This window comes from Manacus candei, unplaced genomic scaffold (assembly GCF_025592945.1).
Source record: "Manacus candei isolate 608988 ecotype Guabito, Panama unplaced genomic scaffold, ASM2559294v1 h1tg000124l, whole genome shotgun sequence".
NCBI lineage: Eukaryota > Metazoa > Chordata > Aves > Passeriformes > Pipridae > Manacus > Manacus candei.
In genome coordinates, this window is record NW_026138172.1 from 1854131 (window position 1) to 1878527 (window position 24397).

Consider the following 24397-nt stretch of genomic DNA (forward strand, 5'->3'; position numbering starts at 1 on the left):
ATCTTGATGCTATTAACACTTAAAAAAAGAAATTGTAAGAAAGATTGACAAATGCATAAATTTGAGACAGGGACTGACTTTTCCATTGCTGTATCTAACACTTACTCACTCCCTAGATCTTTTTCATGTTGCCATTACATCATTTCTAGAATACACTCTTGCACTCCTCACTCTGTCCTTCCCTTCAACGATGGTAAAACCACGGTTCTTATCTTTGAATTATTTTATTTTGAACAACAGTAACTCCATAGCTTCTTCTTTAATCTATTCAATATGCCGCAGTTAAAAAAACAAACAAAAAAAAGCCAACCTCCCTTCGCCAAAAAAAAACCCAAACCAAAAAATCCCACCAAATATCCCCACAGCAGAAAAAACCCTGCCCCCCAGTAAGAACCCTCTTGATGCTGAAAGAGTGCAAGGGAGAAGCAGAGGGGTTCTAATTTGGACACAAATATTATTTCCTCTAACTTCACAAACCAAGACCTTACAAACATCGCCCCTTTCGAGAGTCCCTCGGTTCCTTTTCAGCCAAGCCAGCTGGCAAGGATGCAGAAACAAACTCAGTCTGTTGTATGTGAGAAATTAAAATGTAAATACATCTTAAAAGGCTGTAGCATTAAGACTGAATTTGACAGAAAGCTTTAGCTGTATTTTAACTTGGTTTGAAGCTTCTGAGTTTTTTATACTACGTCAGACCTCCCACAAATTGGCTAATCCAGATGAGAAAAATCATGATTAAGGCACGTTCTTGTTCTGAGCAGCTCCCCTCTTCAGAGGGGCACAAACATCGCTTACAGTAAGGCTCTTGGCTAAAAGTCTTTTCAAAAAGGGAAAGCAAATCCTGTTGGAATATAACCTTCCTCAACTGGATATACGCAGATTTATTAAGCATATGTAAAGGTGTTTGAAGGACTGGAGGTCACATTTAAAAATGTAAAGTAGTGCAGCAGCAATTAAGAATACAAAATATCAAAAAAGAACCCAAATAAAAATTTGATTCTTCCTTAAAAAATACTGTTTCTGTTTGTGCAATGGAAGATTTGTCAGCTATGGCAGTGATTGGTATATGATAATTTAACTGGTGGTGACAGAACAGGACTGTGTTGAAAGTTGATAAAATACTGTCACAGGAATTGCAACATGCCTCAAAGAGCTGCTATTTTTATTTAATAAATAATCAGTTCTCAAAGAATGTGCAAGTAAAGACAAACGATGTAAGAAGGAGGGCAAGTGCCAGTAGAGCCTTATCCATGTGAGAACTCTTTAATGAAAATATTATGGGAAATATCAGATTTCTTCAGACTATTCCTGTAGTCTTTGTTAGCTACAGTATCCTTTTTCGCCCTGCATGTGAGATGTCCACTGCATTTTTGGCTGAATATCACAAAGGCCTGAATAATTTTCCTCAGTTAACAACTGTCACCATATTCAGAGGAAATAACAGTATAGGATATGTAGGACCAGCCTAATCTATCTTAAAACAATAACAGCGGACGTGTTAAAGTGACACAGAGCTAAAATGCACCTCTATAAGCAATGAGTCCAAGTCCCATTCACTTAAGGAACTCCTCAGCACTCCAGCTGAAATGCAGCTGCTCTGGGACGGGGCACTGGGGCTTCCTGTGCAGGTGAGGGAACTCCCAAGGGGCAGAGGTATGATCACACCCCACATGAAACCCAGGAACTGTCCTCTCCAGTGACCTCTTTTCAGGGCTGTGCTTTATTTAATTCTTTAAACCAAATAGTTCACAAAACAGTGCCACAAAAGCAGGCATCAAACACTGTCTGAAATGATGGTTTAGCTCAGAAACATGGAAACGGATTTCTCCTTAAAGAGCCAATCATAAACCATTCACTTCTAATCATAAAAAGTACTTTTTCAGTTTACAGTTTGAATGTAAGGGAGGTTCAGAATGTTTTACATTATATGTCGCTTATGAACACAAACTAAGTTTTCCTTCTGAGCTTGCCTGAATTAACCAAAATTTATTTCAAATTTTCTACCCATCAGATCAATGGGAATTTGCTTTTCAATGACATGCTCACTTCTTACTTATCTCAAAAGTCAGACTACAAACTCAGGCCCTTGAAAACGCAGCACAGAAACTTGGATTGTTCTCTCTAAATAGAAATGAAGTACATTAAGTGCACACTTAATAGCAGAAATTATTGTTAAAATATAAAGAAAATTATAATACATGAAAAAAATTCAAAATTTCTCTCAGTCCTTTATTGCAGTATGTTACATTATTTTTAAGCATTACTCGGACTTCCGTTTTCATAATTCCATTATGATATTTATTTCTGGAAATTAATGTTGACCATCCTAAACGATTATTTGCCTGAGAACGCTCAGATTTGTAAGGTGCATCCAAAACCAAAATATTGTATCTGTTTAGCAATACATTTGAATAATAGATTTATTTTTAAGGAACTAGGAAAGTCTGTTTTATTTCAATATCCTTCAGGTTTAAGAACAGATATTCTAGTTTTCATTAATATCAGTTTTCTTTGAGTGATAAACCTTCAGCCAAGAATAGTAAAAAAGTTCTCATTAGTTTAAGTACGTGATTATTTTACATGTCACATGCTGTTCTGGACCCTTTAAGCCTTTAATGAGGAAAAAAACTTATAAAACAGCAAAACCTTGTTTATTTATTAATTTAAGAGCAGCGACAGTAAAGTAACTAAAAATAATTTGTGTCACTATGGCTATCTGTAAACAAAACCAAAAATAATCACTGTAAGAATATACACTAGAAAACTGCTTTGACCTTATAAACATGCATTTTTATTTGAAGGAAAAAAAAAAAAGGAACAGCAGTTTAGTTATGTTGATATATGACTAGAACTGAATTACACCTTTTCTTATCTGTATCACTTCCCAAACATTATTTTATTGTTCTTTTAAAACTTCTCATAATCAGATGGTAGTTTTCAAACCTTGATGCTACATTTATATTCTATTGTGCTCACTGCAATAACTAATACTTTACCACTGGAACTGCTTTCTCAGTATCAGGAGCTATATAGGAGTGACCTGTTAGATGTCTTTGCAGTAGTTTAAAATACTAGTTATTTGTTGACATTTTGCCTATATATTAGCATTTGGGCAGTTTACTCGAGTAAAAAGTGCCTAAAACTTAACGACATAATTAATAAGTAAGTTTCCAAGGTAACTGAGAATGCAAGAATAAATTTAACTTTGATATGTAAGTCACAAGAGTTTGATGGTTGTGTAATAACTTCCAGTGTGTGAATTAGTTAGATTAGAATACGTTTATACAAATAAATTTTCTTAATAATTGCAAATTATACATTTCAGTGGATCACTGTTTCAATACCAAATTTAATACAGATTGAAGAACTCAAAGGTGTAACAGGTTAATTAGGTAATAAAATGTTCAGCAATATAGTTAGTTGCATTCTGCAGTCATTCAAAGTTTATAAATGAACTATGAACCAAATCAGATGATTTAACAGTTAAAGGGCAATGAAGAGACAATTCTTCAAAATTCTCCCAAAATATCAACTTAATATTTGCTGTGCATCTTACTTCTTCCAAGTATATAAACACTGAATACAAAAATGCCGTTAAAGGTATTGAATAATTGTGACTAATTTGGCAAAGATTTACTATTTTCATAGTAAGCAGTGGTCAAGTACTCACAATAATTACAATGTGTCAGATGACTCGATTGAACACAAACAGGACTTGAGTGGATCCAGGGACATGGAGATGCTTTGGAACTGTTCCTGACATTTTTAAAGGAAGTTTATACCAAGTAACAGGTATTTGGACTACAAGCATTGTCTTAAGAGTACCATTATCCTAGTTTTACTCTACACAGGTTTCTTAATTTTGAGTACATTTTGCACATTTTCATTATCCCCTCAAAAATCCAGTAAGACACTATCCCTACAAAAGCTAGATCTTGCTAAGACAAGCTTTTTGGTAAAGAACTCCGACTGGTCAGTGTTACATTTACCTGGACATTTCACAACTGTTTTAATTAGAATTTCCATATTAAATAGAAAAAAAAGAAAAAGATTAATCATCCTGAACACACTTGCTGCGAATGTGCAAATGGAGATGGGCAGCAGCTGTTACAGACTTCTGACACACTAAACATAAATTAGCAAATGCATTCAAAGAAATCAAGGATACACTGGCATAAAACAGGTCAGGACAGGCAGAAAGCAGTCATGACACAAAAACTGATTAAAAAAAAAAACCTGTTTTACTTATACCTACTTGCACATCAAGAAAATGAAAGTTGTTTAAGCCCAATTTTTTGGATATCTTTAAAATCAGGGAGCGAAAGGAGGCACGTAAGTGTAAAAGTATAAATGCTAGGCACACTTCATGACTGTAACTGAAAACTAGATTATAAGGCAAGTCAGGGATCTCAAAACTGTTACGTAAAAGCACAGCAGCATAAGAGAGGTATATTTGAACACATTTTTTTAAAATTTTTAAATTTAATATTTTAAAAACAAAGTCACTATGCTTAGTCTTATAACCAATCTTCTAATAATTCTGAAACAAACCAACAAAATAATTAATAAAAGAAGAATTGAAGTTTAAAAGGAAAACATAAAGGCAAGAGAGCAGAATCTTTTCCTAAGAGAAATAAAAAGTTATTTTTCCTCATATTTGGAAAAATAATTTCGAGGAAAGAAGACATCAAAACTGGGGGGAAAAAAACAGGCCAAAAGATAAACAGCTCTGAAATTACTAATAAATAAAGACTTTGAATAAAAATGAGTGTCTGAAAGAAGAGTACATAGAGTAATATTAAAAAAAATTAAAGGTGAATAAATAAATGTGAGGTATCTGGCACTCACTTGAAAAAGAGGTGGGCAAGGGATTGTTGCCATATCCATAAATACCTTTCCCAGTTCAGCAAAAAGATGCACTGCTATCTGTTAAAGTGTCTTTTCTGAAATTCCCCCTTTTTCTGTGTTCCATAATTTTAAACCCTGCTGTGACCCATGAAATTTCCTGGAATCTCATTTAAAAATTTGTTTGCAGGTACAGTACATAAACTTTTTTTTTCACACCTATTTTTTGTTATTAGCATTCTGTCTCCTCTATGTCTGCACCTAAAACCAACCTAAATATTTTCTTAGAAGATGGTGTTTAACAGGATGTAAGTCATATATTAGTTTTGTAAGAAAACATACATTTTCTAGTACTCCAGCCATAAAAACCACCTACCTCCAAGACCTGTTTCCAATCTCCTGCAGAACACCTTTTCCAGAATCATAAATGCACTCATCTGGAAGGAAAGACCAGGAAGGCGACGACAGGGTGTTGCCTCTTATGTGACAGGGGAGTTGGAATGCCTGGAGCTCTGTTTTGGGGTAAGGGATCAGGGAAGAACTTGGGGATGAGGAAGGAGCCTCACATTCACAGGTCCTGGTCCTCGGGAGGAATGTCATCAACCCCACTATTTGCTGAAGGGACAACACAGAGATCCCGGAGATTCCTCGGGCACACTGACAACAGCTGCCTAACACAGCAGTCTCCAAGGCACTCCACTGAACCTGATCCTTAGAAACATGGAAGGACTGCCTGGGAATGTGAAGATTGATGGCAGCCTGCCTTGGCTTCAGTGACCATGAGAGGGTGGAGTTCAGGAGAGGGGGAGGAACGAGGCAAAAAGCAGGATCACAATGTTGGACTTGAGGAAAGAAGTCTGTTTGTGGGACTGCTTGGGACACGGGACACAATCCTAGAAAGAAGGTTCCAAAAGAGCTGGTTCCTACTCAGGGATTATCTCCTCCAACCTCAGCAATGGTTCATTGTGACAAGCAGGAAGTCAAGCAAAGGCAGCAGGAGGCCTGCATGGGTGAACAAGAAGTTCCTCACTAAACTCCAACATAAAAAGGATGTGGAAGCACCACCTTCAAAAACAAGGAGGCAGACACACCCAAGTCTGCATCCTGGTGTATAGGAATTTGTGTGATATCTGGGTCCAATATATTAAAAAAACCCCCAAAGTAACATGCAATATTAATCACAATAAAAATAAATTCCCTCTAAATTAAGAGGGAAGAAACAAGCCCAAAACCTCACGTTTACCTTTCCTGTCCTTATGTAACTGCACTTTAAGTCTTTTCCTCATAATTTGAAGCTGTACAATTTAAATGTGACATTTGTACAGCTACTCACATAAAAAGTTCCCCAAATATCAACAGTTACAGAAATAAATAAATGTAATAACACCTAACACAGCAATGATTTTATTTAAGTTATCATTCCCTTTAATCCTATCTGGGTGTTATTGCATGACCTAGTGAAGTTTCTTTGGATCATTATGTGCTGATCTGTCAATGTTTTCTTCAGTATAAGCTTCCTCTCTTACCTTTCTAAAACACCACTTAAAAAGGAGCCTATCTGACCTGCTTTTTTACACCCAAAACTGTTATTTGAAGTGAAATTACAGTACTAACCTAATTCATTTCCAATCACGACTCTCTGCAATAACAGTAATAGTGCTAAATATAATAAGCACATTAAAGTAACTTTTTCAATAAAAATTTAGAAGATTTTTCCCTAAAAAAAAAAATGGCAGAACAGAAACAAAGGTTTCCAAAAGAAAATGATTTTGGTGTTTTTAAAGCAACTATAGATTTGTTAAGTTAGAAGAAGTCAGTTGCCAAAAGAAAAAAAAAAGAGTTTATTTCAAAAAGAAGGATCACACCACATCAACAACATTGTTCTTTAAAAAACCAGCCTGTTTAAGTTCCAGAAAGGGATGATGATGGGAAAAAATGTGTATAACCACAACTAGAATTTTCCAGCAGCAATGCAGTATTTCTTCAAATGTGACTGTGTGGTAAATCAGAGAAACAGCAAAGTATGATCCAGTTCTTAGTGAATCATCCAAACCAGTTGTCTGCAGATAGACCAAACATCAGAAGTCTTATCAGCTTAACAATCTGTCCAAAGAATCAAGTTCCTACTCAGAGCATTAGAACCCAGGCACAATCTTCCCTTCACAAATTAAGTGTTCCCTCACTGTTCTGCAAATAAGAGAACATCACCTACTAAGCAGGAATGTTCATTTCACTATTGATGGATTTTCACTGTAGTAAAAATTAGGGTTTAGTAGTTTTAAAATGCAGCCTTTGTTCATTTCTATAACATATTGTAATGTGGCTACAGCAAAATTTCAGACTTACAGGATTAAAATGACCACTAATTCTGCATTATAGTCAAAAACATTTATTACCTACTAGCTCTAAATGTCTTGAAAATATGTAGCACCTCACATCTAGAGGAGCTGGTGTTAAAAGTTGGGATGAACATATATATATGACCATGTGATCAAAAAAGTGACTGACACACCAACAAAGAAAATATAAAAGTCAGACATACATTTGCACCTGCTTCTTTCCTGTCTAAAACAAGCAAGGAATTATAAGGCTAACATGGCAACTTTACGGTTGCAATGACTGCACACAAGTCAAACCCCCTAAAATTACACTTCCCACAGCAATTTTAACTCAGCTCCAATTCATAAGCAAAGAAGTTAGAAATAAAGTATGTTATTTTGCCTCTTAAATACTAAAAACACTGAATCAGGAATGTGGGAATCATAACTCCAATTTTACTAGCTTATATGAATTCAAGATCTCAAAGAGACCATTGCATTAAATATCCAAATAACTCTGTAATACTAGTTAATACCAATTTGTTTATTCTATTTATGAACCCACTGCTGCCCCTTTACTGTCTCTGGTTGTTGTAGTAACATATGGAAACAACATTAAGAATGTGAAAATACTATGCGGTCTGTTCAATCCTGATTTTTTAAAAGCTAATTATATTTAGATGAAACACAGAACTTTTTACTTTTCGGTTTTACACAAGTACAAATGTGGCAATGTTCCATTGTCATCCATTGGTTAAATGCTAACACTATACCAAAGACTTGGAATTCTGCCTCCCATGATTAGGAATAATAATTATCACAATTAGTTTCAATTCTTCCTTACTCAAGCCATTCTCTATGATTCTATATCAAAAAAACCCTGAAAACATATTTTATTGAAGCAATTTTGTGACAACAAAACCCTGAAAACACAATTGTTATCCTTGACTGAGGCAGAAATCAGTAGAAAAAGATGAAAAAAAAATTACTGGTTTGGTTGACAAAGATTAATGAAATCTTCTCTCAGAACTAAGCATAATAAATTCACAGAAAAGAAAAGAGTCTTATCTAAATATGAGACCTTGTTAAAAATGCAATTAACTGACTGGCTCTATTACCTCCAAAGCAGCTTTTGAGAATTCCCTTTGTCACAAGTGCTGGAAGTCAGTTAATTAGTAAATATAAAGGTGAATGATATAATGAATGTTCATGTAAAAGCCAGTTAGAACCATCTCCTGAGGCCTTTGTTTTATTCATTATACTCAAATATTAACATAGCAATTTCATTTAAAAGGAATTAAGTCAGTGCACACCTACAGCTTTGGATGCCAAAATCAGTTCTGTTGGAAACCTTATCCTGAGAGTTCCCAAAGCCATGCCAGAGTCACCACTGCAGTCTGCTTTTAAGTTTTTCAAGTCAACAGCACTAATACCCAGCTGTTTCTACTGGGAAAGGAAAAGCCAGCAAGACAGACATCTGTTCTAGGGAGCTGCCAGGTCTGCTCAGTGTGTGGCCACAGGTGCTGACCCTCGTGTTGCAGGAGCCAAAGGAGCAAGACAAAAGAAACTTCAAGCTGTACTAAAAGAAGACATCCAATATTCAGGTCTTATGAAAGGAACTTTAACAGTCAGCTCTCAGAAGCATGACTAACTTTCCTGCTCTGGTTTGATTCTGTCTGTATCCAGAAGGCAACAAGAGGAAGTGCTTGAGCATTTCTACAGAGTAAATTAAAGGTTATGACTCTTATATTGCTGTTTTTGAAAACTCTAGTACCTGACTGAAAGAGTTATGACAGACTGATACTTGTAAACCTCAGTAACATTTCCACTATTTAAGTACTTCTGCTTGAAGAGCAGAGTAAAAGCATTAAAACATCAAATCCACTATTGTTCGTGATGATCAAAAACATTAGCCAGTATCAGCAGGTTTTTAAGCAAAATCAGGAGGTTTTTAAGCAAACCTTACTTTTATATCATAGCTAAGCAAACATTTCTTCCTGTAAGATGTTACACATAAAAAACGAAGAATCAGTACTACATGATTTTATTACTGTAAATCCTAAGATGTACTGCCACCAGGAATTCAATACAAATTACTAGAGCAACCCAAAAGTAGAAAAAGGAAACAATGCAGTAGCAATTAAAATCCATCCCCAGCAGCAAAAAAAATTAAGTGAAGATGAATTACCAACAGAAACTTCTGAAATGTTGAAATTTTGTTTGACCTGCTATAACACTGGGAGATGACAGAAAATTTCAATGGAAAAATCTGTCTTGTATGTGAGATTTCACACATGTATTTAATGAATGATGTTAACTTCAACAATGGAAGCAATTTTAATTACATCGTCTAGCATCTAATGACACTTTACAAGTTTTTATTATGCAACACAAACTGGTCCATATTCAGGTTAGGTGACCCACCATAAATAATTGGCTACTTCAGAACACCCTAAGTCATGCTGTTAAACACATTCATCATAGAAAGTGTTTTTCTTTTCATCCATTTTATGAAATATATCATAAGAAGGATGAGTGATCCCAGTTACAACAATGTACTTAGGCAAGAGAGGTTTTAAACCTGTATTCCCAGTAATGTCAAGAATCAGACTCTGATCTTAAAACCTTAGAAATTCTTTAAATTCAAAGGGCTTTGGAGCAGGCCTATAGATACTTAAAAAAATATTTGTTGGACATAAACATACTCCATACAAAACCCCCCTCAAAAATAAAGTAAGATACTACAAGAAAGAAATTACCTGGAGTGTCTTGTAATGATCTTGGTGTGGTACTTTTTCTTTTTTTTCCTTCAGGAAATCCATTTCTAAAACACTATGTTTTTCCAGCAAATATTCTAATTCCTATAATGTTTGCAAAATAAAATACATGAAATTACAAACATTTGAGGATTGTGAAAACACAGATTCAGTTAATAATTCCAACTAATTTAATTTCTGAAGTGCTATGACACTTTATATCATAATTTACACAGCGATTAAGGGTTGTGCAAGAAAACTCTCATTGGAGGTTTTAGATTGAGACAATATTTTAAAGAAGTTTAAGGTATTTAAAAGCCAAGGCATGTCCTATGTATGAGGAATGTCCTGTGGGAAGTGGCCAAGGTCACTGGGATTGTCTGGGAGAGAAGGAGATTAAGGGGTGTCCTCCTTGCTCTCCACAGCTTCCTGAGGAGAGGAAGTGGAGAGGGAGGTGCTGGTCTCTTCTCCCTGGTATCCAGTGACAGGATTTATGGGAATGGCTCAAAGTGGCATCAGGTGAGTTTTAGAGTGAACACTGTGAAGCATTTCTTTACCAGCAGGTGGCCAAGCCCTGGAACAAGGTTCCAGAGATGTGGTCAATGCCCCAGGCCTGTAAATGTTTCAGAGGCATTTGGACAACGCCCTCAATAACTTTTGGTCAGCCCAGAAGGGTTCAGGCAGCTGGACCCTTCCCATTGCAACTATTCCATTCTAGTCCAATTATTTCCACATTTTTAGTATCTTGCTCTGTCTTTCTGCACTTGAAAAAAAGCATGTTAAATGTACTGTTAGTAAATGTTTTCACTAAAAAGGTAGAAATCCTATGGCATACACAGATCTCTATCTACATCTCCAAAATTAATAAAATCTTAAAATATCCTGGCATCTTGCAGAGAGCCAATCTGGAAGCCTGCCCAACATGAACCAAGAGAGAGGAAGGAGAATAACACTGCTGACAATAAACTTCAAAATTGTTCACTATACAAAGAGCTAAAGATTTTTTATTTTTCCTTAATGCAGCCGTTGTTCCCACTAAACTCATTCCTATTACACATAAGTTGTTGGCACCCTTTCAATTGCTCCAGAACAACTTCTTGAAGCTGTGCAGGAAGCCAGTATAGAAACAAACGACCTGCCAGGTCACGGCAAAGCTATTCAAACAAAGGCACAACTGGGAGGGTCATAAGCAGGACACAAGGAGCAGGTCTGCTTAGTTCAACCCTGCTTTGGGACAAAATCATAAAAACAGTTCAAGAGATTATAAGTCTCTGATTCCACTGTAGAGACAGAAACAGATAATGGAATACCTCTTCAATTCAGAGTTTAGCTCTCAACCTATCTCCTCTTACAGTCTGTATTCATCCTTCCCTCCCAACTTCCCTCTATACACTTAATTCCTAGAAAAACCAGCCCATTGCAGTCCTCCTCATCTTTGGCTCCAGTTCCTCAACCTCACTGTCGTTTCCAACAAGCTGTTTCCTCCTTCCCCAGCAAACCTTGAGAGCTATCAAGAAACAGTATTAAGAATGGCAGAAACTAAACTCACTCTCCCATGCCTCAGTGACCTTTTGCCAACTCAGATGTGTCAGACACAACACTGCTTGGTGCTCTTATTATATTCCTGTTGGAAGGAATATGAAGAATTTAGCTACCAGAGCTCCCAGAAAAAAAAACAAAACAAAACAAAACAAAACAAAACCACATGGTTCCATGCTAAGAACACTTGTCCATTTTTTTTTCTTTTATTTTTTTTATCCCTCAAAGAAAAAAAAAAAATCTTGAAAATTTAGAAAAATTTAGCCTAAAATAGACACCAGACATGAAAAAAAGGAAGTCCTATGTTCAGTTCTGGCCAGTCTCTGGAGCATGTCCAGGGACAGGCAATGGAGCTGGGGAAGGGTCTGGAGCACAAGTCCTGTGAGGAGCAGCTGAGGGAGCTGGGGGGGCTCAGCCTGGAGAAAAGGAGGGTCAGGGGGGACCTTCTCGCTCTCTGCAACTCCCTGACAGGAGGTTGTAGCCAGGTGGGGGTCAGGCTCTGCTCCCAGGGAACAAGTGACAGGACAAGAGGAAACGGCCTCAAGCTGTGCCAGGGGAGGTTCAGGTTGGACATTAAGAAGAATTTCCTCATGGAAAGGGTGGTCAGGCATTGGAGGGCCTGTCCAGGGGGGTGATGGCATCACCATCCCTGCAGTTGGTAAAGGAACAACTGGCACTCAGTGCTCTGGTCTAGTTGACAAGGTGGTGTTTGGTTAAAGGTTGGACTTGATGATCTTGGAGGTCTTTTCCAACTTTAATAATTCTATGATTACATGGTTCTAAATTGGGTCAATTTCTCTGGATTTTGGCTAATTTCTACCAAAAAATGAATTTCAAATCTCTGCCAGCTCCAACCATATTTTAATCCCATACAAATGCCAACTGTTCTAATTAAAAAAAAACTATTCATACCTTTTTAATTTTCAATTTTTCTTCTTCAGCAGTGCAAAGTTTGATTTCCAGGTTTGCAACAGCTTGTTGAAGGCAGCTCTTCGCTTCATTTGTTCTCTGTGTCTCAGCATCAATCAAAGCAGTGGTTGATGTAACTAAAGTCTTGCCTTCAATTACATTTGAAGAGGCGACTGGAATATCTGATGGAATCTAATCCACAGGAGAAAAGTGAGTAATCTCAGTACATCAGGTTTACAGGGAAACAATCTCCCCTTGGATAAGTCACTCCATGCTTTCACCCAATGCAGGCTGCAAACAGCAGTCACAGAAAGGGAATAAAAGGGTTTTTTAATCTCATCTTGAGGATAGATTAACAAAACAAGAGTAACTGGGAGATGTTTACAACATTTAGTTAATGCTATTTCAGTAAAGTGTAGAAGCACAAGAACTGAAACAGAGGTTTCTAGAATCCACAATGTAAACCAGATGAAACACTGATAGTAAGTCTGTATTTTCAGAAAAGCACAAAATAAATAAGGTGAGGTTCAAAATACTTTGTGGTATAATTAAAAAAAGCCAATGCTTTTTTTTTTTCCCCTCTTAAAAAAAATAATAAAAAGGAGGGGCAAAAACTTGTTTATTTTGCAGCCAAGGAACTTCAAAGGAAAAAGCTGGTAAATTAATTCAGCTACCACTTTTTCAACAATTTGAAAGCCAAACACACTTGAGATTTGGGTAAGGGTGGTGGAAGGAACATCTCAATGTGTTTATTAAAGAGAGGTTTGATTGATATGATTTAATCCACTTCCCTAACACCTTTTATCCCACTCAGATAATGTATTGACTTTTCAATAAATAACTATCTCTCAAATAATTCAAAGAAAGTAACAAACAAAAACAGCTGAGATCTTGACTGCACAGTAACCCATAAGAAACTGTAGTTTGTGCTCTGAATTCTCCTTGGCAAAGAGAAGCCAAATGTGCTAATTCTATTTCTGAGTCCTAAAGATTAGAGTTTGGCATCGCCAAAAATTGTGAGTGTAGAACCTAAAATGGTGAAGTTTTTTTATTACATGAAACCTCAAGAGGCCCTGGAGATGCAGATATAAAAGAATACAGTTCTCCTAACATTCCCCTCGAACAGGTATAAGAATATTTTATTATAATTTTATGCCCACCATTTTCCTTCTTGTTTAATCCTAAGTGCAAAGTCTCATCTCTGAAATAATGTTAAAGGACATGCTCTCAACTCCTTTTCTCCCTTTAGTAAAACTTGTTAATATATTTTTTAGTCTGTACCATTTCCTGCACTAAAGAGAGACTTTATGGGACCATGGGTGTGTCAGTAGCTGAACAGAACAAGACAAGAAAAACTGAAACATGGCCTACAACTAGAATTTATACAAATACTTAGTCAGAAGTAAAAAAGTGTATTTCTTATTTTTCCGTAAGATTACCCAAGTAAGTTAATTTTTAGTTTTAAAAAATAAATCTTAGTATTCTGGAATATCCCAAGTGCTCTTTCCAGAGAACACAAAAGCTAAAATTGCTGGCCAAGCTCAAAGAAGAGAGGATGCAGGTTATTCACTGTTAGCCAAAATAAAAAAGGGTAGGACTAGGACCTGTGGTGGCTAAAGGAAAGCATATCATGGTCATTCTACCAGTAATAGAAATTTACTGATCCAAACTCTGTCAGAGAGGCAGAAGAAGAGCCTTCAACACAGAAAATTACTGTGGCTGGTATCAGTCAAAAAAAAATAAAATAAACACTCTTCCCTCTCAAGAAAAAAATCCACAACTTTTGGATTTCTAAGAAAATTTCTTTGACATCATTTGCATCTGGGCACATCTCTTTGCTTTTTATAGGCTTTCCTCAGAACATTAGGCTGGGAACAAATACAAAACAGTAACTAATTCATTCCTAAGACTGGACGATTGGAGCTGTACTAGCCACAGTCTTTCTGGAAATGTAAGTATACAGATGCTCCTCAAAGGAAAAAAAAGAAAGACTCAGTTTAAGCAAAACAAGTATTTTGTACAAGTTCTCTGTATAGTTCTAAAGAAATGCTTATACCTGGTCAGACAATGGAAATCTGACTTAACGGTGAAATTCAGTTTTCACCATGAGTAGCCCTAGACTTGATGAGACTACTTGAAGGATAAGAAACAAAGGAAGGTTTGCAAACTAGCCCAAAGTATTGATTAGTTCACAATGAGGCAAAAGCACTTTCTAATTCAAGTATGTACTACTATACATCCTGAAACAAGGAAGTTTATAATCAATAAACTTGTTCAAATAGGTGCCACTGCAATCAATGGCAATAAAAGATTCACTTGAGAGGGTAAATCTATATAATTCTCAGCAATCCAGCATTCCTCTGCTAATCTCCAGGCAAAACTTTTTTTTTCCCTTCCGTGCTCATATAATAGTTTAGTCAAAAACTAAAACACTTTTACTCCCAAAAAAGAAACAAAGATAATTTTTCAGCAGTAGTGCAGCCACAAGGAGAGATTAAGATTGCACAACTAGGATAATGTCAGATCACACAAAAAAACATTAAAGAAACAACTTTAAAAGTAATGGGGGAAAAATAAATTAAAATAAAATAAAAATAAATTTAATTATAAGTAAGTAAAGATTAAATGTTAATTCTCTAATCCTAAAGTCACAAGAAAATATACAAGTATGGCATATATGTACAGCTATAATCTTTACAGTTTTAACAGAAACAAACTTTTTTGAAAGAACCTTCCTGGTATTGTTTCCTACATGCATGCCTAGCACTATCAGCATGCCTGTAAGTTTTAATAACTCTAACACACTTGTCTCTCTTACAGTTCATACCAAAGTACAGTGCAGTGCCTCCCAGTTGTAGGTCTTATAAACAATTTTAAAATTATTTTACTTCAAAGTCTTCGTCACAGAAATCCAAGGAGCTGTTGCCCTTAGAAGGCATTTCAACCTACATGTGCACAGAAAAGATACAATGCTAACATATTAAATACATGAATTCCCATACTGAAGCTCAAAAGCTGTGGGTTTACCTGTTCTTCAAGAACAGCTGGATTTATCACGCTGTTGGCTGTTTGAACAGCTGTTGCCACATTATCACTTGACAAAATGAATGAGTCAGAAGGAGCCAGGCAGGAAGAAGGCACAGAGTGCTCCAGAAGAACATCAGGAGATCTGTGGACTTCAGGTACTAGAAATAGAAAGCACACACAATTTGAAGAAGCACTCAAAAATTAACTGTTTCTGGAGTCTGTGCAACAAGTGTAGTCATACTAAGGTAATGTTATGTACCTCATATAATCTAATTGCACTGAAGAATAATTCCATACAAAGTGGTTTTGAGCAGTATCAACTTGAGGACATTCAAAATCATAGTCACCCTAAATTTAGACTCGTAATTTACACAGAGGTTTTAGAAGACAACTGCTATCAAAAGGATCCATTTCAACTTTGTTTCTTTCAATTCACACAACCTTTCAGCTTCAGCTTGATCTTTAATCAGTCTAAGTCAAGTGTAAAACCCATGCTTATAGTTTCCTAAGTTTCATAAATTCTGAAGTTAAAAAATCCCCAACTGTCTTAGAAGACACAAACAAACCAAGACACACTTAAAAAAACACTTACCAAGACACATGATAAAGCAGTTTTATATGTTATAAGATATAAAAAGATAACGAGGTAAATAACTCTCTAGCTAATAAAACTCCAGTGGAATTAATACTGGACTGAGAGCTCTTCCATACCAATTTCCAGTTATGCCATAAAAATCCTGAACAGTGGATCATCATTATCAACCCAGCACAACAGAAACTTGAGCGCTCTTATGAAGGACATAAACTAAATAGACTAAATAAACAGAAAGGAGAAGAGAAAGCTTGGCATACATTTTTAATTTAACAGTCCTACAAACTTTGATATGTTCAGCTACAGGTGTGCCTTTGCAGAAGGTAAAAAAAGTATATGCAATTGTTTTAGGAAAAGCAGCTCATATCATCAATACAACTCTGGTAAAATGTAGAAGATGCCACTAGCCTGGACGAGGCTCAACCTCCCCATATCACTGTTGAATGCTGCACAAGTACACAGCACAAACATTGGCCTAAAGGACAATTCAAGAGGACACATCAATCTGTGGATCCAGTCCCATCTTCTTTACTCTCCAATTCTAGGATTCAGGTATAACATAGAGGAACATGCAAACCTCAGCTACTAAAAAGAAAGACAATGGACTGTGAGGCAGAAAAATATGAGTATGCTAATTGCAGTGATAGTAGATTGGGACATATGGCCAAAAAAAAAAAAAAACCATGGAGAAAAACCCCAAAAAATCACAGTGCAGCAGAAAATGGAAACTTGGCTGAAAGGCCTAGAGGACAGTACAGCAAACAGAAGAGGAACCAATTTCGGTAATCAGGACCAAAAACAGATCTGGGACACAACTCCACCTTTAACAGAAAACTCTTCCTCAGAATTGGAAATGGGACTTTTTCAGCTTCCTTTATGCACTATATCAGTAAAACTCCCCTCCCAATCCAAATGTCTGCTTTTAAAGGCAGCTTCTCATAACAATTACCTACTCCATTAGTTCAAGTGGCAGTGAAGTGACATAGATAATCTTTTTGTTTTTAAAGAAATATTAAAGTCTCTGTTTTATGCTATCATTTAATACCCTGAATCTCAATTTTAAATCAATCCCCATCTGATGGAAAAACAACTAAAATAATATACCAGGCAATTTCTCACTGAGCAGGCAAGCGATTCTCTTACTAAAACTGTCAACTCACATGGAAACCTGAGATGACACTGCTCCTTTGGATGTCAGTGTTCACCCTTTAGTGAGGATCACCATAGCTCAGGCATAGTTCACATATAAATAATTTATCACAAAAGTAAAAACAGAAACTGAGACTGGGTACATATGAAAAATGAAGACTCACTGAAATAAAAACTTTTGGTATTCACATATTTTGGGGTATCCAATACTAGACATAAGACTCCATTTTTCAGGTAATAATCTGGAATCTTCTACAATCAAATTGAGCTTTCAGGGATTCTAGTTATAGTAATGAATGCTTGGCAACTTGACGGGAAAAAAAAGAAACAAAATCTCCACCTCTTAAGTTGTCAAAATGAAGTCTAGGAAATGAGGAGCAACAACTGGTGACCACCTCTGAACACTGGGGTTTAAAATTTTAAACTAAATACATGACCTTGCAGAAGACAAGAAAAGGTGGCAACTCTCCATGGTATCAATCAAACATCTTTTTTACAAATCCTTCTTTTCATTTTTCAGCAATGCTAAATATTCGTAAATTAGACATTCCTAGAATTACACGTGCTACGGTTGTAATTCAAGCTCTCTTAATTCATTCCTCTTGTGTATATACTGGTGAATTGCATTAGCATTTTAGTACAGCTCAAAATTCGCTTATAGAGACGACCCCTAAGTCATTCCTGCTCACCACACCTTAAGTTACCAAAATGGAACAGTTTCACAAACCCTGAAACAAAAACTTGCCTCTGATGAAACTACCTGATTGACTCCAACAGCTACTGGGAGTTCAAGCCCACAGGACCAGGCTAACACCACTCTGAAACAACACTCCTGAAGCACATCCAACATGGATATTGGGTTTTCAGAACCACTTAAAGGATCCTCTCCTCCTCAGTGCTGCTCCACTGCTGTGACACACAGTCATTCTGATCATAACAACAAAATACTCTCACACAGTACCCTGCCCTGGTGTGATATATCTCCTCTAACTTCTTCAGTAAGCAAGTCAAAGTCTGATAGTCCTGAGGAAATTCCAAATAAACTTATTGTTCATTGGTCAAACTGGTCTTAGAAATAATCTCTGATTTCTGCCTGCACACCGAGAAATACTGCCACAGGCTTCAGTGCTTTGGTTTGTAACTTAGAAACATCAGATATGTAGGAAAGTCATGAGATGAGTAATGTACTCCTCTTCCAGAGAGCTCACAAAATCTTGTGTGTATATAATGGCATCACACCTCGAATTTATCAAAATCATCTCAGTGGCACCATAATACATTTGAATTTTTCAGCAAACCTCACCGAGAAATTTCTGGGGTAAGACAAGAACATCTCATCTATAAATAGCTTGGGCAGACAATTCAGTTATTTCTGTTACTAAAAACATTAATTTACAAGTCAATGCCTAAGAAGCATTTTGACCAAGACTATTAAAATCTTGCCTCTTGCAATAAATTAATTTATTCACAGCAACATTTGCATGAAAAAGTCATCTAAAGATTTTGCAGTAATAAAATATTCTGAATAAAGGTGTTTTTCTTTTAATTTTGACAAACTTAAAATACCTTGGTATAACTTACCTTAAGACTTCTCTGTCACTTACAATCATACAAAAAACCTCTGTGTTAGTACAAATAATTTGAATTCTACACACCTTATTAGATTTAAAATAGACTTCATGAGGCAGACACTGCACAGTTATATTGGATTTAATTTACTAAGCACATCCAAATATGCTATTGAATTTAAGAACTAATAATAGTCAAAATGACAAGATGAATAATAAAGCTATTTGAAAAAATATAGTTTCATTATTATATGTTTTCCTTTATTTCAATGACACATAAAGGCAATTATTCTGTAACGGATGAAAGCCAGTAGTGCCAGAAATAAATCAATAAAAACATTCTAAGAACATGACTTATGGAGAACTCATATTGAGAAAAATTTGTGCCTTACTTTGTATAATTTATTCTGCATAATAATGCAATAGCAGGCACAAATCTTTAGTTCTTGAACAAATAATAAACTGTGTTGGTTTTCACCCTAATGCTGCTAAAATGATGTTTGTCTTTGTGAAAACAGCAAAATCTAGACCACAACAAAATCAACTGCCAATCAGTAACACCTCCTCAGTCTTCTAGTTCTACTGATATTGTACATCAATGAACTTACACTGATTTCTTAAAATCCATATGGGCCACAGGCATTTGTATAAATTAATACAAGTAGCTCCATAATGTTTCTACTTCTTCTTGAGATAAAGGTTATGTAATATATTTTTTAACTTTATAAACTGCTTAAGTAAAAAAGACGATTCTCATCCATCCCTCCTTCCCCAAAGAACGTAGAAGAATCTATCATAGTCCTATTTTCAAGTTTACTTTTTGGGTTTTTTTTCCACAATTTGCAACAGATCTTCCACACACCAAAGTAAAGGATATCCTTTGAATAAAGAAGATCTGTTTCTTTTCAGCTGGATAAACTGTACTTCTCTTTCATTCCTCAATAAAACTTTACTTTGAGAAGTGCAGCTGCCCAAAATAATTATTCAGGAACATTCTCATGCTCAGCTTTTCACTTCTGGCTATTCTTTTATTGTGTATATACACCCTTCTGGGCACTAGTTTTTACAGTGAATACATAAGAACAGCAATACAATATTAAGATTTTTTTACAGTGATTTTATCAATACCTGTAGGAAATGCTGCCCAAGCAATAGCAGGGGATGTGGTCTGCTTTTCACCATTTCCAAACTCATAACTCTCTGCTGCCTAGGAACAAGAAGAAATTATTAGAAAAATTTTACAAAACATTTACAATCGTTTACAATCAATTTCCATATAAATAGTTAAAAATAAGCTTTATTTCAAAATAAAGTAATTTAAATAACATACCTCAAATCCTCCAAAGTCATCATCATCCATCTTTCAACTGGTACTAGAATATAGAAGAAATGTTGATTTAAAAAGAGGAAAAAAACCCCATTATGTTGCTATATTGCCTTTACTTGTAAAATAGCAATAAAAGCTTTGCAAAACCAAAGGTATGGTGTTAGTTTTAAAGGACAGACTTGGGTAAAACAAGTCAGTGTGATCAAACCCTAAAAGCCCAGCAGTATGAAGCAATAGAGGGTTCCACACAGCAGGAAAGTGGGTATATTTCACTGGCCAGTCTTGTAAGAGAGATGTGCTGATTTTATGATCAACCAGCAGTCAAAAGACAAAATGACTTATCTATTTGTACTTCAGCTACATGACAGATGAAAAAAGACCTTCACTTGGATCCAACTGCTACCTTGCTCATCTATATGCTTTGCATAACCACCTCATCATCCACTCATCTAGAAGTGAATACAGTCCTTCACCCAAGTCCTCATCTCCACCCATTACCCGAAATCTTCATAATTTACAAGTCCTACAACACACCAAGGGACCTAAATAAGAACTTTTTCACACAGAGGATGCAAGGGCTAGAACTGGAAGATCTCAGTTAAGAAGCTTTTTTTTTTTTTTAATAATCAAGTTAAATGCAAAAAAATGGGTATTTTATGATAGAATTTGACTGTCTTCAAGGGTAAACACAAGCAGTGCCCACTGTCAAACATCTTTTGAAAGCAAAAATGAAGGAAAAGCTTTCTAATATAAGAAAATAGAAAGATGGTCCTTTAAAAGCTATATCTACTGATCTCAAGTACAGCAGTCAAGTTCCCAGGACCTCACAAATGGTACTAAAATCAGCAAATATTCTAGTTTGGATATATATTAAAAAAAAAATGTCTAGGAAGCAGGATTCTGACCACCAGATTCCAAAATCAAGGGTTATCTTCATTCATGATGAAGACAAACCGATTTAATGCAAATATGATTTATCATGTATCTTGTATAATTCTGTGTTTCTGATTTAAAATATAAAAATATTTTCCATTGTGAAGTTGCTTTTCCAAATCAGCATTGTGATTAAATCCAAAAAGATTTCCTGCCTTTCCCATCTCTTCTTAGCTGTCTGGCAACATCAGAACAAACTGCAACTTGGAAAAAGACTGTGGTGAATTTCTGGAAATTCTTCTGCTACCACAGAGGTCCTTCCCTAGGTTTCATGGAGGGTCTGATTTAGATTTTACAAACTGATCAGCATTTTTGACTTGTAGCCCTGAATTCTGTGGCATTTTGATATATTTATAGTCAAATTGCAGTTCCTTTTACAAAAATGCGGGCTAAGTTACTCAGCTAATGAAAGTAACTCAAGATATACAAAGCTTTTCAAAGAAAGGTATTATATATTTAACTATACACTTATATATATATATATATATATATATATATATAAAATTCTGATATGTGAATGAAGGATGATCCAAAAAACCTTTATGGTCTTTACAGAATGTTAAAATGTTTATAAAACTAATTGACTTCAGTTAAAGCAGACTATAGGCTGGATAAACTTTTATTACTAAGAAAACACATGCTCAGAAACAGAAGAATTCAAAGGATCTGGAGGAAATCTCCAAATGGATGTATTAGAATGCCAGAAGGGGACACTTTCAGTTCACATCCACCGCTGAAAATCACTACCAAGACTGATTTCAATTCAAACATCTTCCAAAGCTTAACTAATTAATTCCCCAGTTCTCACTGATGAACTTAGAAGGCTTCAGGGTGATCCAACTGTGGCCTTCCAGGACCTGAAGGGAGCCCACAAGGAAGATGGAGAGAGACTATTTCTGAGGGCCTGGAGTGACAGGACAAGGGGGAATGGCTTCAAACTGACAGAGAGGAGGTTTAGATTGGATATTAGGAAGACATTCTTCCCTGGGAGGGTGGGGAGGCCCTGGCACAGGTTGCCCAGAGAAGCTGTGGCTGCCCCATCCCTGGAAGTGTCCAAGGCCAGGCTGGATGGGGCTCTGAGCAACCTGGGCTAGTGGAAGGTGTCCCTGCCCATGGCAAGGAGTTGAAACTAGATGATCTTTCAGGTCACTTCCAACCCAATCCATTCTACGATTCTATGAAAAATCATCACTATCACTGTGTTAGCAGACAGATTTGGTCAAATTAAAGAAAAGTATTGTTCAGTATTCACATGTGGTATAAAAGAATCTTTTTAGGTACTAACAAGGAATTTTTGGCTTTGTGTTGGTTGAATTTTTCAAGAGAGAAAGAAGGTAGTTGGGTATTTTTCCCATCAATGTTAAGGTTAATTGGTCAAACATTCATGCACTCCATTAACATTCAGAACTTTAACATATAACTCAAAAAAATAGCACTTGGGTACACAAATGATAGTGATGGAAGTTGCACAAACAGAACATGACTGCTGAAGCAGACAGCAATGCACAAGCTGAGAATATCAATGTATTCATGCCACCTACCACTAAATACCACCCAAACCAGGCTGGTGATTTATGTAATTACTGCAAAACACAGTGTTCAAGTAGCAATCAGAGCAGTCAGGTGGAGAAAGTGAGCCTTTAGAAAGGCAAACAGGTACTTTATCTATACACTATCACATCAACAGGTCTTACAGGCTCTACACAAAGTTCCTTCAAAGCACATTTTCTCCACAATGTGCAGGAGACATTATCCCCATCATCTCAGAACTGGTTATGTCTCAACCAGAGAAAATACATTCAGCACTGTGTTTTAAAAACACAAACTGGAGCAATTTTAGAGGAGTACAACAGGAATCAAAGCAATCTTGGAAAGGTATGCTAAGATAGAGAGGCTTCAAAAATTTTTTTGAAGGAAAAAATATAAAATATGAAAAATCATGTTCTAAGAAGCGATTAACTATTTTGATTTTTTTTCAAAGGCAACAAAGGACAGCAAGCTCTGTAAGCAAACTATATGTTAAATACTTGTGAGGATTTCCATTTCCTCTACAAGAAAATTTAGAAGAACCTGTGTATAAATAAAACAGAACTTTTGATAGAGAAAAAGGATGTAGGGCAGAAGAAAAACTGGAGAACAACCTGTTACTGAATCCATCATCTTTTTTATTGCATTTCAAACAAAGTTTTCATAAATCTGGTAACAATCCTAAGGTTATTTTGACATCAGATTACCTTACTCCACAAATTTTAAACACAGACTTTTCGTGGCTGTAACAACATGATTAATTTATTAATTATTCCACCTATCACTTAAATGGAACAAAAGAGAAACAGGTTCCAATCAAGTCTCTGTAGTATCAATGGTGTTTTCACACCTAACTGTTAATCCTCCAATTTCCAGTTCTTCAGAAATCCCACAGGAGTTCTAGACTAAGGGATCCTCAACCAGTTAGGTTATAAATGTTATACATACACAAATAGCAAACATTAATTCATGTACACACACCTCTGATTTCGAAGACAAAGCTCAGTTTCTACTCTACCAAAATGAAATCTTGATTTGAAATCTAAAAATACCAGAATCTGGCAAAGTTAGCAAGCATCACAAATATGCAGGCAGCAGATTAGGATAGAATGCATGGATTAAATCCTGAGGGATGTTAATATAAGGCATTTCAAAAACTCAAAGGTTGAAGTGGTCTCTCCATAGAGTGTTAGTCCAAGAGTTCTTACTAGAAGATGTCTTTCCAAAATTATGATACCTTCTTGCATAAAAAGGGTGCCTTCTGCAAGGAGAAGGGAAAAGGGTCACACCAATGTTAAAAGAACTGTTTTGAAAAAAAAAAATTGAATCAAGTCTGTTTTTAAATAGGATGCTTTCAGAGCCCTCAAAAGCACATGTGCATTTAGACCTAAAAAAATATTTGAATAATTAATTATAAATTTAACATGATAAATTTAACAATCCTGAAAATACAACCAAATACATAATTTCTCTATTCTACCCCTTATTCTCATGATGGAAATGCATTTCTGAAATGAATAAATAACAGAACTAGCCTAACACCATGCTGCAACAATTTTAGGAGTAAGTTCTTTTAATCAATCATCTATTCCAAAATGGGTAATCAGACTTTTCTTTCCTCACAAACTTGGAACATTATTTGTGGCACTGGAATAGGAAAGAATACATTAAGTGCTGACAATCTTCAGGATTTAAAAAATAACAGAAAAAGACAAAACAACCCACACAGTCTTACCATGACTAAATGTGGTCTCTTGAAATATGCCTGATACTGGAATTAAGTAACTGTAAAATTGGGCAACAAGAAGTCAACCTCAAAATTACAGAGTCAGAAATTCTGGTTGGAAAAGGCACAGTAGGTCATCCAGCCCAGGTCATTTTCATAACATTACAGTTCTCAGACAGTT

General features: G+C 35.9%; 1 protein-coding gene across 8 annotated transcripts in view; it reads right to left on the reverse strand.

The window, feature by feature from the left end:
• CCDC91 (coiled-coil domain containing 91) overlaps positions 1-24397 on the reverse strand; it is a 127313-nt gene that overhangs the window by 78664 nt on the left and 24252 nt on the right. For all 8 annotated transcript variants that reach the window (XM_051770700.1, XM_051770705.1, XM_051770699.1 and 5 more), the window contains exons 2-6: positions 20034-20076; positions 19832-19910; positions 15395-15552; positions 12371-12559; positions 9923-10024 (exon numbers count right to left, since the gene is read on the reverse strand). In XM_051770700.1, coding sequence (XP_051626660.1) covers positions 9923-10024; positions 12371-12559; positions 15395-15552; positions 19832-19910; positions 20034-20063 — 558 coding nt within the window. In that variant the 5' untranslated portion in view covers positions 20064-20076. The remainder of the gene's footprint in view (positions 1-9922; positions 10025-12370; positions 12560-15394; positions 15553-19831; positions 19911-20033; positions 20077-24397) is intronic.